At 51.8% G+C, this 17,155-nt stretch overlaps 4 protein-coding genes across 4 annotated transcripts; 1 reads left to right on the top strand and 3 right to left on the bottom strand.

Moving 5' to 3' along the window:
- Window positions 1-279: 279 nt before the first annotated feature.
- P170DRAFT_374517 (H(+)-transporting V0 sector ATPase subunit a) lies at window positions 280-3,394 on the bottom strand. The gene is made up of 4 exons (XM_024845288.1): window positions 3,125-3,394; window positions 2,974-3,052; window positions 1,425-2,893; window positions 280-1,370 (listed from the first exon to the last, which is right to left on the bottom strand). Exons 1-4 carry the CDS (start codon window positions 3,248-3,250, stop codon window positions 483-485), a joined length of 2,562 nt encoding a protein of 853 aa, XP_024710349.1. The 5' UTR covers window positions 3,251-3,394; the 3' UTR covers window positions 280-482.
- A 189-nt stretch (window positions 3,395-3,583) lies between these two features.
- On the bottom strand, window positions 3,584-10,303 carry P170DRAFT_374513 (proteasome activator BLM10). The gene is made up of 4 exons (XM_024845287.1): window positions 10,044-10,303; window positions 9,478-9,966; window positions 4,023-9,420; window positions 3,584-3,960 (listed from the first exon to the last, which is right to left on the bottom strand). Exons 2-4 carry the CDS (start codon window positions 9,912-9,914, stop codon window positions 3,898-3,900), a joined length of 5,898 nt encoding a protein of 1,965 aa, XP_024710348.1. The 5' UTR covers window positions 9,915-9,966; window positions 10,044-10,303; the 3' UTR covers window positions 3,584-3,897.
- A 395-nt stretch (window positions 10,304-10,698) lies between these two features.
- P170DRAFT_470472 (DUF409 domain protein) lies at window positions 10,699-12,195 on the bottom strand (the record flags this gene model as incomplete). Its single annotated transcript, XM_024852760.1, has 3 exons — window positions 10,699-11,119; window positions 11,177-11,801; window positions 11,874-12,195. The coding sequence occupies 3 exons, from the start codon at window positions 12,193-12,195 to the stop codon at window positions 10,699-10,701; spliced, it is 1,368 nt and encodes a 455-aa protein (XP_024710347.1).
- A 2,822-nt stretch (window positions 12,196-15,017) lies between these two features.
- On the top strand, window positions 15,018-16,742 carry P170DRAFT_421664 (uncharacterized protein; the record flags this gene model as incomplete). Its single annotated transcript, XM_024847381.1, has 1 exon — window positions 15,018-16,742. The coding sequence occupies one exon, from the start codon at window positions 15,018-15,020 to the stop codon at window positions 16,740-16,742; it is 1,725 nt and encodes a 574-aa protein (XP_024710346.1).
- Between the last annotated feature and the right edge of the window lie 413 nt (window positions 16,743-17,155).

The raw sequence follows: 17,155 nt of genomic DNA, 5'->3' as shown, positions 1-17,155 counted from the left end.
AGTATGCTTTCGGGTTCGCGAGACTTGCATGAAAATATATATTGTGTCATAGTAGGGAAATCAGCCAACAACCACCATTCATAGAGAATCTTAATTTGCAAAGGATTCAGGCACGTGTGTAAGTATTCCAATGTCTACATAATCTGACTTTTTTTTTTTTTTTTTTTTTTTTTTTTTTTTTTTTTTTTTTAAAAAAAAAAAAATACTCGAGAAAATTGAAAACTGTGAAAACAATTGGACATCCAAGCCCCCCGCCCTTCCCTACTTCCTATAAATCTTAACCGCCAGCTCAGCTCAATATGCTTAAAAATTGTGTACGAGCACGATTACTTTTGACTTAGATGATCCACAGAAGGTGCCAAGCCAAGGTGGGACAACAATAAAGGGTCTAAAATCCAATTGATTGTTTCTGATAAGTTACAATACAGAGGAATCCAAAAAATAAAGGAGAGGACAGAAACGAAGGGAAAGTCTCGTCGAGATCAATCGACGGGATCCTCCTCTAGGAGGGTCTTGAAGCTGAACGGAGCGAACGGGATTCCGTCACCCATGAAATGCTTACTCATGGCTTCGACCCAGTGCAGACGAAGAGAGTGAAGCATGGCACTGGTGCCTTCCATGACACAGAGAATGGCAATGGTCAACGTGAACCACATGTAGAAGGTGACGACGATCATGATGACACGCATGGCGTTGGTTTCTTGCTCGAAGGCGCCGCCGAGGGTCATGTTCCACAAGACGATGGAAAGCTGCTGATGGGCCAAAGAAAGGGCCCACAGACGCAGGTAAGAGGCAGTGTGGGAGATACAGTTCAGGCAGAACTCGATGGTGTGAATGACCTGGTGGATCATGATCTCCGAGAAGTCAAATTCTTCGTGTTCCTCGTCGCCGAGGTCCTGGGCAATCATAGCAACACCTTCGCCATCGCTGGCCATGCTGTCACGGGCCCGGCCATCCGCCTCGCCATCGTCGAGCGCGCTGACTCTTGAAGGCTCACCCAGGCCTCGGTATCCAAGACCACGAGCCTGGTTGTGCTCCCAGCGGAGGTAGAACGGCTTGAAGAAAAGCATAACCGGAACTTGGACCAAGGCAATAAGCAATAGAATGACCTGGACGGTTGACTGGTGCGGGTAGAGCTCCTCCTCAACGCTTCCAGGAGAAAGGAACATGAATATCAGCATGTTCAGAAGACCCGGAGGCGACTGGCCCCTGGCCCCCCAATCCACAAACCATTTGTAGAGAATGGTGAGGACGAGATAACCGAAGATGGACTGGAAGAAGAGCATGCTTGGGATAAAATTGCCGATAACGTCGACCTTTGACTTGAAGTGGCGAGCGTTGGAGTACTGGAGACAAAGGGCGTAGGTCATCTGTACAGCCATTAGTTCCAATTCCCCCCAACTGAGAGATCAAGATCCACTTACATGCGCCCAACCCAGGATGATACTCATTTTCATTTTCATGCTGTTCGTGAAGAGCAATGAGTTCTCCGCTTCGTGCCAGTTCCAGTCGAGTCCAATAGGAAATCGGTAACCGTCCTTCAATGTAGCTTCGACGGCCTGCCCCTTCTCGATGTTGTCGGGCCACTGCCACTGACTGGTGAAGATGGTAAACGCCTTCGAGAAGATATCGTTGTAAATAATACCAGTGTACATCGAGAAAAGACCCATCATCAACATGATGTAGCGACCATAGAAAGCCATGTACGTCAATTCATCCAACTTGGTCTTCTGAAGCTTCCTCTCCCAGAAGATCATGGCGGTAGCGCACAGGGTCATCAGGGTACCATGGCCGAAATCACCAAACATGACTGCGAACATGAAAGGGAAGGTCACAACCGTGTACAATCCGGGATTGGCCTCGGTGTACTTGGGGATACCGTAGGCGTTGACAATGGTCTGGAAGGCTTCCGTGAATTTGTTCGTTCGGACATAGGTAGGCGGAGTCTTGTTGGTCCGAATCTGGTTGACGATAGTAGGCACGCTCAATCCAGCACGGTCATTGACATCTTGCAAGGTAGACTTGATCAACGGCAACGAGCTGGTCGGACACCATGCCTCCGCAATGAGAGTCTTTCGCGCTTGGTCGTAAGAAAACCGATTGAGAGTATCGTAGACTGCCTTCTCCTTCCTCACGATGATCATCCAAGCTGCGAGAGAGCGAGCGATCTGGGAGAGTTCCGCATCCAGAGTGTTCTTCGTGTTACGCAGAACGTTGCCCACATCGCTAAGCCGCGTGTTCACTTCGTGAACCTGATCCCGCCTCAGCTCGCTGTTCTCATCCACGCTGTACAGAGAGGCACCGAGAGACTCGGAAATCTTTCTGATTTTGGCAATGATGTTCTTTCCATGGGCGAAGATCACGAAACAATTCTTGTGGGTCTCTTCGTTGTTGGTAGGGTCGACGATGGGCTCAGGGATCTCCGACTGGTTCATGTACAGGTTACCACGCAGCGTCCGCCAAAGGATTCGTTCAAAAGCGCCGATACGGTCCCGAGGAATCACACCCGCCACGAAGCCGATGTTCATCTCAAGGAACGACTGCTGGCCCTGCGCATCACCGTTCGCACCTCGGCTAGGTTGCTGCTCGACGTCACGCAAAAGAGGAGCCTCGTCGTTGTCAAAAGACTGGCGAATTTCCTCCGTGTGGCTGTGGGCACGGTCAAAGAAGCCACCGGTCTCTCTCAAAACCCAGCGCCATTCCGTAAGCTCGACCTCACGTTTCTTCAGTGTTTCGTAGCTATCGTTCAACGAGGAGATTCTCTGTTCAAGGCTCTCGCTGCGTTCCGCAAGTTCGTCGATCTCGGATGCTAAGGGAGCGGCCAACGTGTCTGAAAACTCGGCCGAAGATCTCATCGGGATAGCTGCCTTGTCCATCTGAGCATGGAAATAACCTGGCGAGGGTAGGAAGTTTAGTTGACATTCGCTTCGGCCTTTTGCAGACCGTCCGCCATCTCGGAGCTTCAAAACATACGCAGTTGTCTTTCCACATTATCCAGCCGACGGATCTCTTTCGTAAAGGTACGCTGGAAGGCATTGGTGTCGGGATTGAGCTAGATATAAATGAATACATGTTAGTTCCGGGACATCTTATTCAAGCTCGAACTTGTCTGGTGTGAACATACGTCTCTGAACTGAACCGAACCAAGCTCTCCCAGGGCACTGACAACCTCTCGTCCGATTTCGTTGGCGATATAGAGCTGGGTCAAGCTCATATCCGACGAGCGGAAGAAGGTGTCCCTTGGAGCCATGGTGAAAGGAAGGCTGCCTTGAGCAGATTCTTTCCACCAGAGGGACGAGAAAGTAGTTATAAAAAAGCTCGGCGATGTCCGAGTTGAACCAAGTAACAATATATTAGCCAGGAGCTGGCGTGAGAGCAGTCTGCTGGAAGAAAGAACCCCCTGGGAGTCGTGATGCGGCCTCGACGGTCGGAAAGCCGCGTGGCTGCTGATACGGCACGTGACCAAGTTGAAACGATGACTAAGAGACGATCCCGCTTGCCGCATTTGGCTTCATAGTTAAACTACAACTTAGTCTACGGTCGAAATTTCACTGAATAAGATGATTAGCAAGGTGAAGTACCTCGACTATGGCCCAAGACCGGAGCCCTGGTACTGATTAATAATCACCACTGAGAAAGAACGCTGTATACAATATCAACATTGCCTCCCAAATCTTGACTACCAGCAGATATCCTCGCTTTATTACAACTAAGCCAGCCGGATCGCACATTTCCAAAGCCCTGCAGATATGTAGATGGTATGGGCCGTCAGGTGGGAAGTATGCCCTATATCCTGTGTCATGGGAGCGAGAGGGTTTTGAGTAGTACCCTTCGCCCATAGCAACCAGTACAACACCTATAGGTCGGCTTTGCTTCGACCGCCCCCCGTTGTTGTGATTAAGCAAAGTAGCTCTTCCAAAGCACACCCGAGAGGTCCTCGAGTTGATCGGATGTAAAGGCCTAGGTTGCAGGCGGTTAATTCGTCTATTCTCAAAAGCTGGGGTGATGGGATGATAACTCACTTTCGCATCGATGTGCCAGGTATCTTGTCTGGTTTTCTTGAATTCACTGATAATAGACTTGACACTCGATCCTACTATGCCCGGATCATTTGCAGCGCGAACGCTCAAGGTAGCCAAAGCTTCAGGCATCCATCGTGGCGGTGGGCTGTTATATGGGAATGCTTGGATGAGCGCACCAAGTCCCAGAACTGCACCGTGGCGGGTGATTATGAGTCGCGTGTGTTCAGGGGTCGGAGTCCCGGGCCCGGAGGAGACTGGCGACGCGATTCCAGATCTAAAATTCTTTGGCCTCTTAGGAAGGGGGTTATTGATCAGAATCTTGCCGAACCGGTCCTGGAATCGTTTGATCATTTCTTCCCGGAGAAAGACTGGTGAGCAGCGGATCATTCCGGACAGGGTGGCCGATGCTCCGGCTCTAACTTCGTGTTGAGGGTCTTCCAGCATGTTCGCCACACACTCGAACAGCTTGTCACGATCAGCGACGGAGAGCAAGAACAGGCGGCGGAAGTAGATGATCTGAATATTGATCATCACCCGCAAACGCTGATGCCACGAGGGCGAAGTCTGGCCGATGTGGATGAGCGATTTGATGAACCCAGAGCTTTCCTCGGCAGGGTATGGGATGTTTGGTAAATGACGGAAGACGTGGTAGGCGAGGGATTGAAGCTCGGGGTCTTCTTTGACGTCCATCATGTGTAGAAGTTGCCCGGTGAACACGCTCGGGAAAAATGGTACAAGTTGGGTGCATTCATGGGATGAGAGAGTCGAGTCGAGCCAGAGAAGGACTGTCTTGCTGCCCGAAGTATACGACGATGGTGTATGCTGACCCGGCGTTCTTTCATGTCGCCACTTCTCAATTCGGTTGAAGACATCATTCATCATTGCTGTGAATTCCTCAGTAGGATAGTACGGGTACGTGCCCACCGAAGAAGCAGATTCCTGTGCTGCAAAAAGACGCTTCACATCTGCATAGGACTCATGATATCTTGTGCGATAGATTGTAGCAATGGTTTGGCCCATGGCTTCACGAACGCCCTTATAGGGATGATCAAGGTGCGCAAGGAAGTCCTCAACAATGGGCTTCTCAAGTTGGAAATGCCACCCTGCATCTATAATAGCTTGATGTAATAGATTGATCTTCGAGCTCTCCTTGAAAGCAGCATTCGTGGTCATATCCAGCCTGAAGCTTGCAAGCCAGTCGACTAGCGGCCAAGCTCTGCGAGGATCGCGGCATTGGAGGATCATGTGAAGGAATGTCGTCCAATAGCCAGAGTTTTCAGGAGTCAATCCATCCGTGAAGATCTTCTGCACAATTGGGAAAGCGTACTCCCACACCAAGGTCCGATTCTGTACGCTAGAGTCTGCAACAGAGCTCACAAGGGCACCTAGGATCTCGGCAGTAGCCCTATGCTGATGCTTATCACTGCCGTCTTCGAAGACAGCCGCGACTTCTTCCTGGATATCTTGGAATGTGGCAGCGGTGAGTCCATCTCGGAGCATCAATTCAAAAGCGTAGAGCAGCATCATTGCGCAGGGCATCCGGAACTTATCAGCAGACGGGTCTCGTGGCTCCTGTTTCAAGTACATGAAAAACTTGGTGAACCACGCTCGATTGAACAGTTTGCCCATGTGAGTTCGCACTTTCCATTCGGTTTCGTCGTATTCAATATCGCGAGCAACGTTCGACTTATACGCGGGCATGCTATCTCCCCACACAAGCCAGCCGGGGAAATCATGGTCGACGTAATACTCCGCCTCTGGGTTGGCAAAGCTGGACAAATATTCCTGGGTCCAACCCTCCTCGTAGCGCTTGGTAGCTACGTTGATCTTAGAGGGGAAATGCTGGTGGCCCAAGATGTAGTTCTTGTAATCATGACTGCAGATTGCACGCACATCCACCATAGTGAATAACGCAATGAGCGCTTGAGAGTACATACCACGCAAGCCAGGGTGGTCATCAATGGACCCTTGTGTCACGAGGTCTATGAGATTCTCGCTCGCAATGTAGTCGAATCTGAGACCCATTGTGACCACAATAGTGGCCGCTCGACTGGCGACCTTCCAGTGAGACACCCTTGCCAGATTCACGAGTTCTTCAGCCAGATCGGCCTTTCTTTTTTCAATACGGGCGCGTTTATTATTGATGGCCTTGCGTTTTTGCGTAATTTGATCTTGAACATCATCCTTAGGAGCGATTGCTTCAACGCGGTCTCGACTCAGGATAGCCATTCTCTCCATAGAGCGACCGTAGTCCATTATTTGAAACACAGCACTGGAGCAAATCTTCTGCACGGATGGCTTGTCAACCGCACTTGCATCAATGAAAGTCCTGATCAAAGTAGGGGCATATTTCCAGTGACGCCCGACAGTTCTGGCGACGCTGCTTAACAGCAAAGAAAACAATGAGCCCTTAATTCTCGCGTAATCATTTTCTTTGATACCCTTCTGCAAGGCTTGGAGCAGCGGTGGGATGACAAGTAGCCGAGAGCCCCAGACGGCTTTGAGGGCCGACTCTCCTGCACTTTGGGCGTTACGACGGGTTTCTGTGTAAAGAGACACGCATGATTCGGCAATGTCCAGGAGCAAGATTTCGTCCAGCCGAGACCGAGGTCGCGGTGCCGCATTGTGTCTTAGCCGTTGCAAGTGATACACATTCGCTCTGCGAACCAGCAAAGGACGCGGGTAATCCTTACGGATACCACTCATCTTGTAAGGGTGAATATCCGCGGCGAGAAGACGTGTAACCCTGTCCAGCACATGGGCGGACCTTTCAATGCCGACGTCGACAAACCACGACCGGTATGCAGAGTATAAAGCACTGAAGCAAGGTACGTCATCCTCCTGTTTATCGGACAAAAATCTATGCACCCCGTGAAGAACCCAGCCAGCCCTCTCTCGAATACAATGGATGGTAGTGTGCATCGCGTTACCCTCTTGGAGTGGATAGCCAGTTGGGTATGCGAAAGACTCTCGAACGGTAGACTCATCGGAACTATCAAGAGCTGAATCATCACTCTCAGTGTCGTTGCCAGAGGAGACTTCCTGGGCGTCTGCCATGTTTATATCGCTCGATGAACCATTCAACCCGCTTTCCTTGGTCTTCGAAGCTGCAGTGGGATCGAAAAGCACGGAGATACCGGAGAGGATAAGGCGCAGCAGAACTAGACTCCTAATAACTTCATCCGACCAATCTTTCCCGCTGCCGTCCCGTTTCACGCTAGACGTGTCATCAATCAATGCAGTCAGCCGTGAAAGAGCAGTCTCCGCTTGATTTTGGAAGAGATCCACAGCAAACTCAAGTTCTTCGCGCGTAGGAACGTGCCACTTCACGGTCAAACTATGCGGATCAGCTCGATAACTCCAAAGCCCGGGGTGTACACCATTAGCCACAGCAGCGGGCTCGTAGAGCGAGTAATCGGCGGTGTAAGTTCCCGTGAGATTCAGGAGTAGGTGGTGGACGAAGTTCGAAATGTGCACGGTCGGGATACCCCTGCATTTCTGTTGCATGTACACGGCAATGTCGAAGAGCTCTTTCTTATGAGCCAGCACAGAGTCCCCGACGTGGACGACACACATGCTCAGCATGCTGATATTCCATACCAAGCCGCGATCGCGGGGAAGAACATCCGTACCCGTCGTTCGAGTCGAGCCCGCACCGTTGTCATCGATTTCAGTACGGATTGCCTGTGTCAACACCGGGATGAAGCGTTTCAATGCCTTTTCGGGATTGACCTTGCACACAGAATTACAGATGAAAGCCATGGCATCGCGAGCCTGGTGGATCACATGGTTGGATACGAAATCAACAACCTTGGTTAGAGCAATGTCGTAGTACTCCGGGGAGAGAGACGACAGGAGTGGCATGAAAGTTGCAGGAAGCGTGTTCACAATGTTTTCCTCGGGAGATCCATTTCGGACCCTGGTTGCGTCGGGGAGGTTCTCCAAGAGCGTAAAGACGCGGCCCAAGAATGAGACGATAAAGTCGGCGAAGCCGCAGGTTGAAGAACGAAGAATAAGTTCCTCGGTCTCGTCGTCGAGATCCTTGTCATAATTCAATTGGACCTCGACACCTTCTTCTTCCATGCGCTCCATCTCGCCAGTTATCCATTGCACGGCGAGCATGTTGGAGTTTACATCTTCCCTTCCACTCGTCAAGTCGGCCATAGGGATGTTGTAGCAGGCAGATTGAATGAATGACAAGGCGTGCAAGGATTTCTCCAGATCATTGGCATCGACACCTGGCAACGCGAGCCCCAGTAAAGTTGTCATATGGCAACGATATCCTTTGGTCCTGGATATGATACGTGCCAGGACTTGAAGAGCACGGAGCGAAGACGTCGTACGATGGACCTCAACGAGACCCTGAAGTGCCGGGTAGATTCTCTGCAGAGCACCTGGCAGGATAAGGTGTGGTTCGAGGAATGCCAAACTCTGCAGCGTGGACAAAGAAAAGCTCATAGCTGTGCCGCTCTTTGCATAAATTCCCATGAAGATCACCTCTCGCAGACACAGCACAAAACGACGTTTCAGCGGCTCTGTCAGTCGCCGTTCGGGTGGGACCTCCATTTCTCCACGTTGTTCGCGGTTCCAGCGCATTATGAAGAAGTCAGAAAGGTAGTAAACCAACTGGGACAGAGTCTTGGTCCAACTACCCGAGTTAGAGGGGTGGAAGAACGTTTCCACGGCTTGGATTAACCCTTCAAGTTGGGTGAGGATCGACTCTTCAGCGTCAAGGCATGCCGGCGAAAGGGACATGACTATCCAGCGAGCGATGTGATGCGCCACAGGATGCTTTCTGGTGTCTCGATCAAGCATGATGCCAAGTCCCGAAGAAATATCGACAAGAGCACTGTAGGGGGACGTTGACTGTCCTACAGGGATCTCCAATAGCCGCAGAATAGCCGTGAATATGAGGGACGACTGCTCCTTGGTATAGATTCCATACTCAGAAAATGATATGTGAGCAGCGGGAAGCGAATCTCGCGCTAACCGAGAGAGGAAGTCCATGAAAGTGACGTCGAAGGTTTTGGAACGGCTGACCAACGACCAAAGGTGGAAATACGTCGGCATGAAGTGTTGAGGTAGCAGATCTTCCCGGGACTCCGGCGGGGGAGACGTGGGAAGAAGCAAATTGATCAGACCAACGACCACAAATGCACCTTCCGAGAATGACGTTGTATAGTGGGGAAGGAATTCCTCCAACATCGCCGGCAGCTCGCAAGGGTCGATATAGAGCTGAACGAACGCACAGAGCTTCGTTAGTGTTTTGACGTTCCGTTTCAAATTGGTCGAATGCACGAGACCCGATTCTGTCGGTAGAACGAAGGCTTTCAACTCTCTGTACAAGGGTTTCCAATCCAGCATCAGGTCCTTGACCGGTCGAAGGTAATGCTTGCGCCTGCGGTCACGTTAGTATTCAGGCGCGACGGCTGATATACGCTTTAAATCTACTCACTTGGTGAGAAGCATGAACATGCTGGCAAACCGCTCCGAAACACCGGGGTCGATTCCCGGGGCCAGGCAAAGTTCGTAATAGAGCCTCACAAGATTGATGCGTTCCTTGCGCGTCGGGTCAAACTTGAGTGACAGCCATCCTCGAAGCTCCCGCGTCCAGTGCACAGCACCCGGGCTGAAGTCACCTGCCTCCACTGCGATATAGAGCTGGCTCAATATCTCCCGTAGAGTTCGATCTCTCTCGGTCTCGCTCTCGAGCGAATACGGTAGATATTTGAAGTATGGGTATGTCCGAGGCCGGACACGAGCTATTGGTTCACCATCGCCGTTGGTCCCCGCGGGCTCGCCTCCTGGAGAGGTAGCCCGTGAAATCTCGTGCGCATTGTGAAAGTTCTCGGGTGTCAGGATCGCTTTTGGGCCTGAATTATCCATAATCATGCAGTCCGTCCGACGATTACTGCGGTGGAGAAAGTAGGAATGTGGGAGAATCCTATGGGAGACTGGCATCAGCTTTTGCGTTAAATCCACCTGGCAAGGCATCAGAGATCAAGAATAGAGGGTAAATACGTTGGACATGAAGCTTGTAGCTAAGACTTAATTGTGGAAGCCGATGCGAAAGAGTAGCCTGCTATCAGTCCCGTTCGCATGGGCGACTTGGTCGGGTTGAGCTAACAAGCGACCGAAAGCAACGATCGGAGCTGTGGTTGAGATGCAGGAGGGCTGGCCAGAAAGAATCTTTCGAAGATTGTTTTGATTGATACAGAGGGCTGGATGGAATAAGAGCTGCCAGAATTGCGCCGACTTGAAGCTCTGAGGTGGAGGACAAATGGGGGGAAGCTCATGCGTAGCAGTCCGACGGGTGAAGGTATCATTGGGTTTTGTCAGATCAACTGATGACATAATTCCACACGCAATGACGCCGCAGCCTAATCGGGCTCGGACCCAGAACAACCAAAGAACGCGTTGCCGGCGTTTGCCTCCAGCATTGCCCAAGCGGTGCTTATGTGAATGAGGCTGGAAGGGAAAAGTAACATGAAATAGAATATAAAGAACATGGGATTATAAAGAATATCTCACGTGACCACCTGGGATTAATGAAATGTCATCATGCTGCATTCACTCCCTCCCCACCCGTTTGGCCTCTAAACAGCACGTACTATAGAATATGATGAGAACATAGAAAGACAGTCCACTGAAAATTAAACGACACCCGGTCTACATCTTAAGCCGGTGGGAGGAAGGAGCCGAAGAGAACCGCTTGTATGAGTCCATAAATTACTGCGCCTTGCACAGCCAGCGTGAAAATTCGGCCATGCTTCTCCCCGGAATCGCCAAGAAGTTGATGTGCAATGTACCAATACCACAAAGGATATCCGGAGGACACCCGATTGATAATCTGCACGTGGTAGCTCGTGACTGCTAGCCCCGAAAGCAGGGCTTGCGGGACGGCGAGCCGCAGCAGCAAAGAAGCCCGCGTCGTAGATGATGCCCCTTGGTCAGTGCTGGAGGTTTTGGACGGGGTTGATCCCAGGGATGCTTTAAGCCCCCATATGGATGACTGGAACAGAATGAGTAGCATGGGAAGAGCAAGTAGAAAGAGGGGAATATTCGATACAGTCCAATATCGAAGGAAGCCCACATTCCTGAAGTTGGGGTAAGCGATTGTCGAGACATGAAACGAGACCAACAAGGGTACGTACCAGTAATGTTCCTGGACCCAGCCATAAATACTAGGAACAAAACGTTGACACCAAGGCCTTGAGACATCTTCCGGCATACAATATTGCATATAAGCGAAGACTTGGGGAACGACAAATCCCAGGGATAAAATGCAGCCGCTGGTGATGACGACGCCTAGATGAACAACAGCATCGACCGAAACACCCCGAGACAAAAACCCTTGCAACAGAAGGAGAGCATCATAGGCAAACAAGAAACCACTGAGGACCCCATTGCTGCGCACCACCGTGGCAGCCGAGAAGACTAGGCCCGATAATAGCAGCTTCGCATTTCTGGACACCGGGCTACCAGTATTGCTGTCCAAGACGGACGAAGAGTAGATGTAAAGCCCGGCGATATTGAGAAAAGAGAAGACCGGCTCTCCGTACGGGGCAGAAAGGAAAGCCCCAGCAGGGGAAATGATATGCAACGCGGCAGAAAGGAAGCAAATGAGCCGTTGCGTGGTCGTTTCTTGACCGAAGACATTAATCGAGAGTCTGTACAAGGCTAAGACCGAGAGATAATGGACAAGGTGTGAGAGCGCAACCGCGACCACTGCGATCCCAGCGGTTCCCTCCAAGGCATTGTTACTCCAAGGATTCAGAACTACCAAGATACCAGCCATCAGTATCTACATCTATGATGCGCTCGGGTTACTCGGGGAGCAGATGAACACACCAGAGGTCAGGAAAGCGATAAATTTGCCATAGCCATAACTAAAGGCCCACTCTTGTTCGAACACATAGCCACTTTCTGCGATATGCACAAAATAGATGGAATCCCACCTGACGAATTTCAAAGGCGCCGGCAGACTCAACGGGGCAACTCCCTGCCCGGGAAGAAGACTCGTGGACGTATCATAGCCTGGGCCAGGGCAGCCGACAATGACCAAGAACAAGACGGTCTTCCAGAGCCAAAAGGCGACCGACAAGCTTCTGACAGGATGACTAGGATTCAGTAGACCCGAGCGAGCCGAGACCGAGACCGACTTTGAAGTCATGGTATCTAGAACGTCCATGCAATACACCTCTAGTATTATGATTGACACCCGTGATTATCGATTATCAGGCAATGAGGCCACAATTCATGCCGGTGATTCGCCAATAAAGCCCCATGCAGAGTGGTTCCAAGTTGGGTTACTCTCTCTGTAAGGCGACGGGAAATAAATGGATCACAAGTAAACAAGTCAAAGAAAAAGAAAACGGGGTCACGCGACGAATGGGCCGAGGCAGCTGGATCCGGAGAGTCGAAAGGAGGTTGAAGGGTCCGGAGGTTTCGGCAGCCCAAATTCCTCTTACTCAGCATCTGGCCGTGCATACTGGTGGTAGTGCATAGGCTATTATGCAGTGACTCGTGAGCTGTACTATGCAAATGCGCCAATCATGAGTTCTACAGTAATCTGACGATGGCATGAAGAAAAAGTGCAGGGAGCCAATTTAGTGCCGCGGGTTGCATTTGTCGGTAGAAAACTCCCAACCAAGCAGAAGCTCCACATGAGGCCTTTCTGGACCTACAATAATGAATGCATAACTGCATAAGCCAAGGGCAGCATAACTAACTGCCTTTGGTTAGTTTGTTGGTCACTGGTAGCGGTTAGTCATCCCGCGACAGGATGAACATCCACGGATGTCCTCAGCCCTACAGAAGTATGGAAGTACTCCATCCATGACGGAGACAGAGGGAGGGAGTACGTATTTAGAAGATGCCAAGGGTTATATAAGAGCCACCACCGAAGTTTATTCTCAGATTCTGAAGTATTCTGAACATGGGGTGTGCCTTGTTTGGCTCCGACATCATGACGTGTGCCAACATGAGCTATGACTGTCAGCGTCATAGAATAATAGGTAAAACCACTTCACCAGTTTATGCCTTGCCAAACGGTAATCGTTAATAATACCCACATTGGCCCCAAACCTGATGAAACCAGAAAACCGCCATCCTTGAAGGGGATAAGATCGCGAAACCCCATCGCACCGTATGAGTCGAAGGGCCAAAAAAAAAAAAAAAAAACCTTGCTGTCAGTCGAATTTTCAGCCGACCTCCGCCGGACTCCACTCCGCCCAAGGGAAATTTTCTTCATTCTGGGTACTCTCAGTCTCTCTGACTCGTTACTCAGAGTACTCCGTAAGAGTCAGTCATCGTAAGGCTGGACATCGTAAAATTTACGAACCCCAAAGCCCAAGCCAAGGCCTAAAAGCCGATTAGTCACGCCTACCGGGGCAACGGTGGCAAGCAATCCCTTGCCCCGATTCGGCACCAGACGTCGCCTCCCACGTAGGGATGAAGATGGGCGACAGGAACCGCACATTTGGAGAATCTTATGACCTTGGCATCATGGCACCAAGCATGGCCTCTTAAGCCCGCCAGGAATGATGGCTGCCTGGAGTACTGGAGTACCGGTTGTAACCAGCCAGGTACGGGGGGGAAAACCTTGAAGCCAAGAGTGGCGTCCGTGGAACTGCACGGCTTTGACCGGCGACTCGGAGGTGGTGACCTCCGACCGTAAGGGCTCGTATTCCGGAATGGTCAGTTGGGCGCTTGGCAGAGGGAAGTCAGTGGCGGCTTAAAAGCCAGGGAGATTGAGACGGCATCCCTCAGGATCGCGATGAAAATGGCTCAGATGGATCTCGGAGGGCGGCGCGGACAAGGAGGACAACCTCCGACGCAGACGGAGATAGCGGGAGAGAATCGAACTGTCAGAGCCTGACGAGTAGGGAGAGGGAGAGGGAGAGAGTCTATAGAGGTAAGACTGTATGGAACGCAGACGATCCGAACCGATACGGCGGCAATACGGCGGCGTCACAAACCGCGTCGGTCTTTTTCAATTTGAGACTTCCGAGGATCGCCCGCTAAACCCGTTTGGGCGGTGCATCCATGGATCGCTGGCAATGGTTTTTGTAGATGGGCCTTCTTCTTGAAGGCTCTGTCAGATCGTGATTAATGATCGCAAAAAGCTGTCAACTTGCCCCGTAATCCGTAACTAATCAGAATCCCGCTCGGAGGGTCCATGGACATCCGCCGAGGCGTGTGATCGGGATGGTGTTTGGAAGAGTCGCGAAATTCCCATTCCGATTATTCATACTACAGAACCTCCGGAGTGCATACAATCCAGAAAGTGGATGCCCTTTTTTCCATTTTTTGAATATTTTTTTCTTTTTCCTTTCTTAGCCCCCCCTCCGACCTCCCTTTTTAACCTTGTCGTTTTCCTCTTGGGAAGTATCCAATCCATCTTGGCCATTTCTCGTCGGTTTCGCTCTCGTATTCTCCCCCCAAACCGACTTACCTGACCGCCATTACCATCGGGACTCCATCTGACAGACCACACCGGACTCCATTCTTAAGGCTACGGCTGCCCACATTCCAGGAATTTTCCTTCTCCTTCGTCCTGGCCGGATTACTCCCCGGTCCTTTGCGCTCTCCCTTGCAGAACGGAGTACATTATTACGATATCGCTGCCGCCGTGTAGCCTTGGCCTTGCTGCCCCTACCAATTGACGACTGCCTTTTCTTTTATCCCTCATACTCTGCTCTCCGGTCGTGCAGGTCACGCCAAGCTCCTGTCCCCCTTGTTATCCTGTCTCTCCTCGCTGTTGAAAGCTCCCTTTTCCTTGCTGTTTGATTCTACCTCATTTTGTATTCTTCCCCCACCATTCCGGCCACTCCGTCGTTAGGTATAGACTCCGGGAATCTGCGATCTACAAACGAACGCCACGTTACAGAGCGACCCGGACGGACCGCATACGATTGATTCCACAGCGTTGCCCCCTTCGCTGTCGATGTTGGTCTTGTTAGGCCCTTGGAGCCTCCCGCCTCCGGTCAAATAATGCTGTTTAACCTGGGATTGACAGCGGATGCGGCAGCAGCCCACGAAAACGACGCCCACCAACCTGAATCGCGACCCGTGCGCCATTCCTCCCCTCCGACCATCCCCTTTGCACTGCCGTCCTTGAGGCTGGGCAACCGGAACGGCGGGCCCAAGGGTGCCCAGGCCGATCCATCTCCATCTCACCAGGGCTCGCGCGCGGCCATGTCTAGGGATGCGGAAGAACCGGGATCAAGCGACGGGGAGTATTCGACTGTCGGACCCGCCCCCGGTCGCCCGCGGATCTCCCGTGCTCAATCAGTTAGGAAACAATCGTCGCGACCGAAGACGTCCTATCAGCTGGCCCATCCGGCCAGCCATGCGCGCCACCGACGCTTAAACTTTCGACCCAAGCTGGTGTTGCAGCTTCAACGACTGTCGCAGACGCCGCGCCCCTTGCCGGTCCTCGACGTCTTGCCGTCCACCGTATACCTGCCCCGACTGGCGCGCAAATTCCCCACGATCTTCCGAGGCAAGAAAGGGCTGGGCCCGAATGACCTGATCGTCGTCACCAGCGACCTGTACGAGCGCGCGGGTGGAGACATTGGCGACAAGTATTTGAGCTCGGACGACGAGAACGGGGAGCATCGAGAGGTGGTCGCGACGATCTGCCAGCTCCTCAAGGAAGATGCGCTGGCGAAGGGCAAGGCCGAGATCTGCTTGAATCACGGGCCGGTGTGGGAGGCGACTCCGCTTCCCAACGGATCCTACGAATTTGTCGCCGAAACGGATCACGGCGTGCAGACCCTGCGATGGGTGCTGCGCGGAGGGAAAAACCGGCGCGTTTCGGCTCCTCCGGGGTCGACACTCCAGGAGGACTCGCGACGGTTCACGTTCAGTGTCATTGACCCCAGCACCCGTCGGCATCCGGTCATCGCAACCATGACGCGGAACCACCTCGAAGTTTTTGACGAGTATTCGATGCCTACCTCGGGATTCGCGTCGCCAACATCCGGTATGTCGGTCATCAGCGATTCCTCCGAACTGGACGCCCCCCTGGATCGACCGCTCGATCGAAGGGTGATCGTGACCGACGACAATCTGCGCACGTTGATCATCATCACGAGTATTTGGGTGGCATTCAGGGAGGGCTGGTCGCATAACTTCAACTACAAGGACACCGCCCTGGCTCTCAACCCTAAAAACCTGTGCTCGTCCCGTCAGACTTCCCCGACCGCCACCAAGGCCGAAGAGGTCCACCCGGATGGACCGTATTCCAGCCCCAAACATCGCATGTCCGGCTCGCATGCCTTACCTCCTCGGAGCATCACCCCTTCTGATCGGACTTTTGCATACGGCAGCTTATCCAAGCGCTCCAACTCGACCGGCGCCGCCTTTATTGAACGCTCGAACAGACGTACCTCTAGTGCCACGGTTCGACCCAGTCGACATAGTCTGCTCTCGAACCATCGCGAATCAGCAGCTCCCGGTGAAGCCACCGAAGCCAACGCCCTCCAGGAAAATCCGGCGAGCCGCGTGAGGCAGAGCGTTGAGAAAGGGAGGCGTTTTACGGCTCCTAGCAGATCCCCCGACCCGCCCCATGGCACACGGCAGCTAGACGCTTCTCATGAAAAGCCGGCCAAATTGCCGCATCCAAGTGCAGAGCCGGCGCCCACCAAAGGGAAACGCCGGCATCGGTTCAGCAGTATATTTGACTTTCTTACCCGGAAGAGCGGCGCTCACTGAAGGGAAAGCCTGGTGCTTGTCCTGTTGGAATTACTGAAATCTCCGCTGATGTACATACAAAATATGTTCGATTCGTGGCTCCCTCTTGTGGAGGTGAGGATGTCTTGAGAACCCACAAGACCTTTTTTTATCTTTTTCTTTTTTTTCCTTTTGTTCTTGAACAATATCTGGACATTGGAATGCCGGACACTGGTGTACGTGGCATAAGAATCCAAACCAACCCCGATGCACAGCGTGTCTGTCAGCTCTCGTTATATATTTCCTTCATCTCTCCTCTTTTTTTCAGCGATACGACTACCCAAGATTCAAGATTGGCGTTTCTTTCCTTACTCCTGTGATCCTTTGAAACATACCGTGTATACTGGACAGCATCAAGCGACAACAGCAGCCGCAAATATAACCCAACCAAATAT

The sequence above is a fragment of the Aspergillus steynii genome (genome assembly GCF_002849105.1).
Source record: "Aspergillus steynii IBT 23096 chromosome Unknown P170scaffold_1, whole genome shotgun sequence".
Lineage (NCBI taxonomy): Eukaryota > Fungi > Ascomycota > Eurotiomycetes > Eurotiales > Aspergillaceae > Aspergillus > Aspergillus steynii.
Note: the sequence above shows the minus strand (reverse complement) of the source record. Positions and strands in the feature narration are given on the sequence as shown.